Below are 9,140 nucleotides of genomic sequence, written 5' to 3' on the forward strand. Positions count from 1 at the left end.
GGGACTCTGAGCCAATGCTAAGTCATCAACAATAGCACGCATTTTCTGTAAGAACTCTAACAGTCTTAGGTCCCTTTGGATTCATCACTAATTTGGCTTTGAAGGAGATGATTCGCGATCTCGAGGAATTCGCAAAGCTAGTGTTGAGACGCTCCCATGCTTGATGAGAGGTTGAAACCAAGGATATGAGTGGCTAGATAGTTTCAGAACAGCTACCAACAAGTATAGCACTAATAATAATTTGGTCTTGACGATACCAAATTGTATAGCAGGGGTTGGTAGTTGTACGTACTACATCAAGATACTGATACGGATCATTTGCAAATGTTTTCTCAGATCATTAAGAAGCATAAAAGCATGCTTCTTTTCTACGAGGGGGCTGTTCTTCTGTTGTTGGTAAGAGGTCAGTCATGGAGACATTTTGTGGATCATCTGCACCTTCTGAGGCTTCTATTCTCCCTCCATTTTCAGTAGATGTGTAGTCCATCCCTTAGGGATTGTTCTGCTGTATAAAACGACTCGATCCACATAGAAGACCTGCAAAATGTATACAAATAAATATTAGTTTTTGTTTTAGTAATCTGTCTGTTTCTTTTCCCATTGTTAAGGCTACTCACTGTTAGAAATAATATAGCGCCAGTGAACTTTTGTGTTACATTCTTTGCCCATACAATCTTGCAGCCCACAAGTATTTTCAGCATAATAACCTATTGAGGTTTATTGCCACTTTATACGAGAGAATGTTGCATCCGGAGACATTGTCACCACATTTGTTGGGTCAAATGATCAACTATCCGATATCTTCACTAAATCTCTTCATGGACCTTGGATTGATTTCATTTGTAGCAAGCTAGGAACATTTGATTTGTATGCTCCAGCTTGAGGGGGAGTGTTGGAAATATCTCCTTGAGCAGCCTCTCTTCAGCCTCATTATGGCAGTATCTCCTTGAAGGGAGGAGTGGTTGTCTTGGGCAGATTTTTTCATTTATTATGTCTCTTCCCTATGCTCCTTCTTTAGCCTATATATTGTATTGTAATCTGATGTTCCTAGTAAGAATGTAAGAAATAGAAACTACTTTCAGTTCCTCAAGTCTTTCAACAAAGACCAAAAGCCCTAATTCTACTATTATCAAGTCTGAAATGGGTGATTAGAATAAATTTGGCAAGTTTCCTATTTTGAGCAGTGTTGAAAATGGCAAGTTCCCTGATGATTAAAGTCTAGTTTGGACTCCAAACTCCATTCCTTATATACTCAAAAGTGTCCAAAGTAAATATTTCAAGATGTGGCAATGCATGGTTACAAAAGGTTCATAAATTTCCTAAATCAAGATTATTATACAGTTAAATTGGACTAGACTAGATACATATGTAATAGATTTGAACAGAAGTAAAACTAAACCAGAAAGCATGATATGGTCTTGAAGTAAAATTTGGTAAGTACTGCAATAATCATCATATCTTTCCCTGCACAGTAACTCTCTGGACTCTACTTTAATGATATCAGCATTTAATCAGAAGTTAATAAGAGGGCAATGATTAAGCGGAATAAATGGACCTCTATCCTGTGATGCCAAGAGAAGTCTTCAATTGTCTGACAATGTAAGGTAATGTCTTTAAGCAGTGTTGAGTTGACAGGTCAACACACGACTCCAAGACCTTGATGGCATTGCCATCCTGCTGGTGTTTTGCAGCTACAAATTTTTCTTGACAAAGTGTCAATGACCTTTTCATGTTTTCCTGTATACATAAAAAAAATGCATAATTATCACACAGGATTAAAAATAGAGTTTGTAAATATTATGCTCGAGATTTAAACAAGTAAAACATTAGAATGCGCTTATGCAGACAATATGTTGTTCAGTACGTTCATATTGTATTGAAACACTAGTTTCAACATACAAGATCAAAAGGGAAATTTTCCATTAGACACACATATAGGCTCGCATAGTTCGGAGAAATTACTCCTACATTTGCGGGGCACACATCCTAAATGATAACAGATAACCTAATCCACTATACTTTGTTTAAGTACAAAGTTGAATGGAAATCTACACAACAATTGAATTCCTCTAATTGTTGAAACCCTAAATAAGTACCGCTACATGAATTGGGAACACAAGCCCCCTTGTATTTCCAAATTCTTCAAACACCGTATAGAACTACTACTGTACAAATCACCCGCTTCTGCACGTGAACGTGTTGTGATCACCGATTATTGACCTTGGTTGATGGATGGAGATGATGCTCAAGAAATCTTTTAAAGCATAGGATGTAAGAATCTTCCTTAAGCTCAAGAGTGTTCCCTAAAGAATAGGTCATAGAACACATGCTTATAGAGGCGTTGGAAGTTATGTTGTAACACATCTCTGCAAACAAGAATACCACATCCTTGCCCTGGAAGGCCTTTTTGATCACTTGCATGACACTACCCTAATTATCACAGTAAAGGACTAACAAAAAAATCATATCTCCCAAATTATTACTATACGAATCTAATAATTATTATGGTAATTAAGCTAATAATCTATACTATAATTAAAAACAAAATCCTATTTACTTGATTTCCCGCCCAAACAATAGTAAATAGTAAAGGTAAATTAACAAAGGAATAGAAATATTTCACAATAATACTCTGCATCATCATCAATTAAAAATGGAACAAAATTAGGTAAATTGGAAAATAAATGAATATTAATAATTGACGGAAAATTAAAAATGAAAAAAAAAAAAAAAAAAGAAACGGAAATTAGGTTACTTGGAAAATGAAAAGAATATTAATAATTGACTGAAACAGAATGTTGCAGAGAATCCCCAGAGCATTAGCAAATCAAAAACACCTAGCAATCAGAGGTACAACTCCAGATTCGCCCCTTTGAGTGATGTAAATGACGACTGTGACAACCCAAAATAGTTTTACTTGTCTAAATAGTTTTTGATCACTTGCATGACACTACTCTCAATTCTCAAAGGGGCAACCCAAATTATCACAGTAAAGGACTAACAAAAGAGGCACCAGGAAAAAATAATGACAGAACATTACCATTGAAACCAAATTGTTAAGAATTCCTTTGTCAAATCGGGAGGTGTTTCAGCCACCCCAAGCTTCAAGCAAATTAATAGTATTTCTAAATGAAGCTACTTATCTATTGAAGTCTCAGTTAAGACTAAATCCACTCATCAGAACCCTTGTTACTTGTTAATTGCAAGATGTTTATTGTTGATTTTTCCCTGAAAAAATCATGGCACATATTTTATCCTCTCTAAAGCCAATGAGAATAAAACCACCCCACAATATATGAAATCCATCTATCCACATTCCATGTCCACTTTATGCTTCAAAATCTGAATCCAGTTTCTCCCACCCATTTAAAGCAACAACTTTGTTGAACAAGCTTAAATGCTAAATTCTTGTAAGGTTCATCCTTACCTGCCATTCTAAAGAAATCTAAAACAATATATATTAAATTCAAAACCCTTCTATCTTCAAGTGTAACAAGATTCTTTTGGAGACTAAAGTCAAATCTTCAACCCATGGCATTTCTTATCCAATATGGAATATGCCAAATTGCAGATATCAGAATTTAAATTCCCACAGCTCAAACTTCTGCTATGGAATCCAAACACAAAAATAAACATAAGTTATCCAAGAAAAATGGTGTTGAAATTAAGTTTAACATCAAATTCATATACCCATATGCATACACTAGCACAGAGAGATATTCCCATGATCTTCAAATAGATAGTTAACTGCAATAATTCTTCTAAGTGTATTTACCTCATTTATTTCTTTATATACACAGATAAATCTCAATCTCGACATTGATAAAAACCATAATCACCAACCAAAATTTCAGTATGAACAGGCATTATTAAAAACCTAAAAACGAGTAGGAAATTTACTGCAAATTTAGCCGTTTCATCCTCCACAAGATAATGGGCTTTGAGAACAGGGACGCTGCAATACTCCACACAGTTCCCTATCTCCTCTTGAGTTTTTCTCCTATCGAAGCACTCATAAGCGCATTTGAAGTATGCTTGCTGCAAATCACCAATAGAACCAACACGCAGGTTCAACGCTCGAGCACCCGGATAACATAAACATGACTAGAAATTGGAAACGCCGAAGAAATGGAAGAAACCTGAAGGGTGAAATTGACGTGGTCTTTGACACCGGAAAGTTGGGCCTCCGTAGCTGCGGTGATTTCATTGAGTTTTTGCCTCATTATCTCCGTTACCATTTGCTCTTCGGCGTCTGCCAAGTGATCCATCTATCACTCAGGACTGCAATTTGCTCTACCCGATTTGCGCATTATAGGCATTGAATTGAAAGAGAGTATGAGACTTCAAGGAATTAAACTAACCAAGAAAATTACTTCTCAAGAATGTTTCTAAAAGAGTCATTTCTATGGTCCGTTTGTAAGTTATTTTTTGAAATTTTCAATATTTGGTTATCCAAAAGAAACGAATTCAAAGAAAAATATTCATTTTAATCAACAAAAGAAAAGTTAATTATCAAAATAGTCTCTTGATTATAGTGGAATTATCAATTTGATTTTTGACTATTTTTTTTAATCAATTAAGTCTCTCAACTTTAAAAACTTTAACCAATTTGGTCCTTCGTTTGTTTGACCGTTAGTCAACCGTTAACTTGGGACCAAATTGGTAATTTCGCTATAGTCAAGGGACCATTTTGGTAATTAATTTTAGGAGTGGACAATTCGGTTTAGTTTTCTCGAATCGACCGAACCGAACTAGTTTGGTTCAGTAATATACCGAACGGTATTGGATCCGACCGGTATTGGATTCTTATATACTGGACGGTTCAATAAAAAATCGATCTGAACCGATCCGAATTGTTCGATAAAAGATGAACTGAACCGAATATTGTTCGATTTTTTATTATATAATAATAATAATAATAATAATAATAATAATAATAATAATAATAATAATAATAAATAAATAAATAAATAAATAAATAAATAAAAAGTAAATCCAAGTCCCTTGCTCCATGCTCTGCAGTTCAACTCATATTCTCACGGGTATCTCTCGTAAATGTTTTATTTGATTTCTTTATGGTTTGTTATCAAAAGTTCTATATTATGTGTTATGGTGTTTACATAGTCCATATCCAAAGTCTAATATATAACAAAATAGCAATCCAAAATTCAAACGGTATTCGGTTCGATTTGGTTTTTACCGAACAATTCAATTCGGTTCGAGTTTTTACCGAACCGTTCGGTATACAAGAATCTATTATCGTTCGGTTGTTATGTATATTACTGAATTTAACTAATTTGGTACGGTTCGGTTCGAGAAAACTGAACCGAATTGCCTACCCTTAAAGTTAATTACCAAAATGGTCTATTGACTATATCTAATTACCAATTTGATCTCAAGTTAATGGTTGACTAACGGTCAAACAAACTGAGGACCACATTGATTAAGATTTTTAAAGTTGAGGGACTTAATTGATAAAAAAAAATAGTCAATGACCAAATTGGTAATTTCGCTATAGTCAAGGGACTATTTCAGTAATTAACTCACAAAAGAATGTTCAATTTGGCGGAAAATATCTTTCGTAGTTTTAGTCCGAATTATTTTCAAGATTTTTTATTTTCTATCCGTCTTCATTCTCTCTGTTTTTTTTTTTTTTTAAAGTTAGTTTCCACATTATTATTATTATTATTATTATTATTATTATTATTATTATTATTATTATTATTATTATTATTATTATTATTAAGAGCTGATGGTTTTGTTGGGACTGAGTCCACCATAAACCAGGTATATATATATAGGTATAAAAGGGGATATGAAAATAGTAGCTTTATTACCTAGGTCGCTAGGTCCAAAATAGTACGTACAACGCCCGAGATATTGGTCCAAAACGACAACCGAAAAAATACATAAATAATAAATACTATAGCCCTAAGGAATGGAATAAGGCCTAAAATTGGTGGCACGAATAATAATAACTAAATAAGCTAAGGGACTAGTAAATAAATAAAGCTAAATAATTTACCAAGGATTCAATCCCAGGCATGCCAATAGGAGAGAGGAGACCAAGCCACTGAACCAAAATAATAACTGTGTCTTGAGGTGTGCCCTTTCATGGACCAGACTCCCCACCCCATTTTTTATACTACTAGAGGAACCCATGCACCCTCCACGTGTACGATATCCAGGAGGTGTCAACCCCCACCAGACACGCGTCCCACGTAGTCTTGTCGCCAACCGCCTCAACCACCCACCGACGCCACGTGCTTGGACTCCTCGTAGGTCCCCAGCGAAAAAAGGGGAGCAAAACACGCGTCTTGCCGCGCCAAAACAATTATCCTGTGCTGCCAAACACCACCTTACACCAGGTTTGCTCGGTGCCACTAATGGCGGAGCCACAATGGGGGCAGTGGGGTCAGCTGCCCCCACTCATCTCTTCCATTAATATATATATATATATATATATATATATATATATATATATATATATATATATATATATATATATATATATATATATATATATATATATATATATATATATATATATATATATTGGTAGGGAATATCCCGACCGACATAACTTTACCCCGGTTGGTGTGCCTTTGCAGGTAACAGGTCGGGCTTCTTGTGAAGAACCCGGTCGGGGTCCGACCGGGAGTTGCCCGAGCAGAAGTGTCGACCACCGAGTGGTAGCCCTTTGGCGAGAGAGCTGACAAGAGACACGTGGCGGCTCCACACGCTGACAGGCAGGGCACCCGAGACGGCGACACGTGATGGCTACGTGGGAAGCATGCCGAACGACCGGATTTGTGTCCTCGGCGCCGCGGCTATAAATACCCGCGATAGCTACAGTGGGAGAGACTTTTGGACTATCGATAGGTTGTTAGAGAATCCCGACCGCAGTCAGTCGGCACTCAGAGCAACCAAGTTGATTGTACTTAGGGCCTTCACCGTGATCAATAAAGATATTTACTTGCTTTAATTGGTCTCGTGCTTATTTAATTACTGCGTACGTGGCAATTAGCAGTATCATTTTGGCGCCGTCTGTGGGGATCGAACCCATGACCACCCGTACAAGAAAGCTATTGTCTTAACGAGCACCCGACCTCTCATTCACCATGTACCCGTGAGCACAAAACCTCTTTGCCGATGACTAGGCGGATGCAGCGAGCTCATCCGACCACCAGGCAACACAACAACAAGGTCAGACCATGGACCTCAACCTCAATCTCTCACCACCACATCCATCCAACACATACCCGGCCGCCCAACAGCCGGTGAACTACATTCAACCGGGGTACCCAACACCCGGTCAGCAATATCCACAACAGCCGATGATGTATCCCGGCCAGTATCCATAACCGGTCCCACCTCCACCATGCGGGTATTGGCCTGGCCAACCGATGTATTACACGCCCCCGGTTGGCTACCCACCATACACGCCTGCGTTCACGGCTCCAGCCGCCGCCCCTCCAGTTTACCCGGCCGCACAAGTAGAGCCGCAGCATCAGCCCGCTTCCCGGGCTCGACGCTCGGCTTGTTCGCGGTTGGGATCGGGGGGTGCTGATGCGATGGAGGCACCATGGCAGGCCCAGCAAGCAGCGGAGGTTCCCACTCAGGCGGAGGACCCCGAAGAAGTTGCCCGAGCGGCAACTTTTGATCGTCTTCGACCAGCGATGCGGCAACGTTTGGGGCCCCAAGACCCGAACCGCGAGCCGGAAGACGTACAGATGCAGGAAGCCAGCCAGGATACTTCATCCGGGCATAGCGGGTCGAGATCTCATCGACGACGACGCGCTCGGGACGCAGCCCAAGCTGCCCAAGCCGCCGAGCTCAACGAGACCCGAGGATTGCTCTACAACCTCCAGGCGGAGTTTGCGCAATTCAGGAGCGCGCATCCTGCAACACCCCCGGTCGACCAATCGACCTTGCTTAGGACGCCCTTTACGGCGGCAGTGATGACTCAGCCTTACTCGCTTGACTTAAAGGTCTCCTGGGAGAAAAGTTACGATGGTCGTACGGACCCTGAGGTCCACGTCAATGATTTCTACGGCAATATGATGCTGAAGGGCGTATCAGACGCCGTAATGTGTAGGGCTTTTTATTCCACGCTTACCGGTCGAGCGGCGGAATGGTTCCGAACTTTGCAGCCGGGTTCAATCGACAATTTTGATGCCTTGGCGATCAAGTTCGTGAGGAAATTCATTACCTCCAAGGTGGCGAAGAAGTCCTATATGTACTTGGAGAAGGCCAAGCAGCTTGAAGGGGAGAGCTTGACCGACTTCCTTGTCAAATGGAAGGCGGCGGTCGGGGAGGTTGAGCCCATGGATGATGCGACCGCCACCCACATGCTTCACATCTCCCTCCGGGCGGGTTATTTGTACCAGGATTTCATTCTACACCCCCCGGCCACTTATGAGGAGGCCCTTCGAAGGGTCACAGACTATGCCAACGCCGGCGAGGCGAATGCTGTAAAGCGCTCGCAGGAGGTCGGGTCTTCATCCCATAAACCGGCCGGCCGGGTGGAACACCGATCGGGTGATGACCATCCCCGATCCCGCACCAGGCCTGGTGAGTTTACGGCACTGAACTGATCCGCGGCGGAGGCCATGCAGTACGCTCAGTCCTGCAATCTCATTAAACTCCCCCATCCCGATCGAGACGGCCCCGACAAGAGTAAGCATTGTGCTTACCACCGATGTGCCGGGCATGACACTGAGGAGTGTACCCACTTGCGCCAACTCTTGGAGGATTTGCTTAATCTTGGGAAGTTGGACAAGTGTGTGGGGAAAAGAGAAGATACCAAAAGGAATACCGATCGGAGAGATCACCGGCGCTCCCATCATCGTTCCGATCGTTCTGATCGTGATGGACGCTCCGATCGGTCAGGTCAGGACCGAAGAGACGATCGAAGAGATGATCGTCGTGATGATCGGCGGGACCCTGACCCTCCATCTAGTAGCCGACCAGCAGGAAAGCCGACCATCCACGTAATTTTTGGTGGATTGGACGATGTTTCCCGGTCGAGGGGTAATTGCCCGGTCGCGGTAGTGGATTCCCGGGACACCGGGAAAAGGCAAAAGATGGAGCCCATAACCTTCACCCTCGAATATCAACCCAGCAGCGGTAACCATGGC

General features: G+C 41.0%; 1 protein-coding gene across 3 annotated transcripts; it reads right to left on the minus strand.

Annotated features, from left to right (window-relative positions):
• Positions 1 to 206: 206 nt before the first annotated feature.
• LOC109183466 lies at positions 207 to 4,382 on the minus strand. 3 transcript variants are annotated; one of them, XR_002054554.1, is made up of 5 exons: positions 4,140 to 4,382; positions 3,901 to 4,038; positions 1,556 to 1,737; positions 618 to 1,047; positions 207 to 537 (listed from the first exon to the last, which is right to left on the minus strand). XR_002054554.1 is itself a non-coding variant. In XM_019333564.1 (4 exons), exons 1-3 carry the CDS (start codon positions 4,266 to 4,268, stop codon positions 1,558 to 1,560), a joined length of 447 nt encoding a protein of 148 aa, XP_019189109.1. In that variant the 5' UTR covers positions 4,269 to 4,382; the 3' UTR covers positions 239 to 537; positions 1,556 to 1,557. The 3 variants fall into 3 exon arrangements, 2 of the variants coding, with proteins under 2 accessions (XP_019189109.1, XP_019189108.1); XM_019333564.1 differs by lacking the exon at positions 618 to 1,047 and having other exon boundaries at positions 239 to 537; XM_019333563.1 differs by lacking the exons at positions 207 to 537; positions 618 to 1,047 and having other exon boundaries at positions 1,257 to 1,737.
• Positions 4,383 to 9,140: the final 4,758 nt, after the last annotated feature.

Source organism: Ipomoea nil, unplaced genomic scaffold (assembly GCF_001879475.1).
Source record: "Ipomoea nil cultivar Tokyo-kokei standard unplaced genomic scaffold, Asagao_1.1 scaffold1129, whole genome shotgun sequence".
Lineage (NCBI taxonomy): Eukaryota > Viridiplantae > Streptophyta > Magnoliopsida > Solanales > Convolvulaceae > Ipomoea > Ipomoea nil.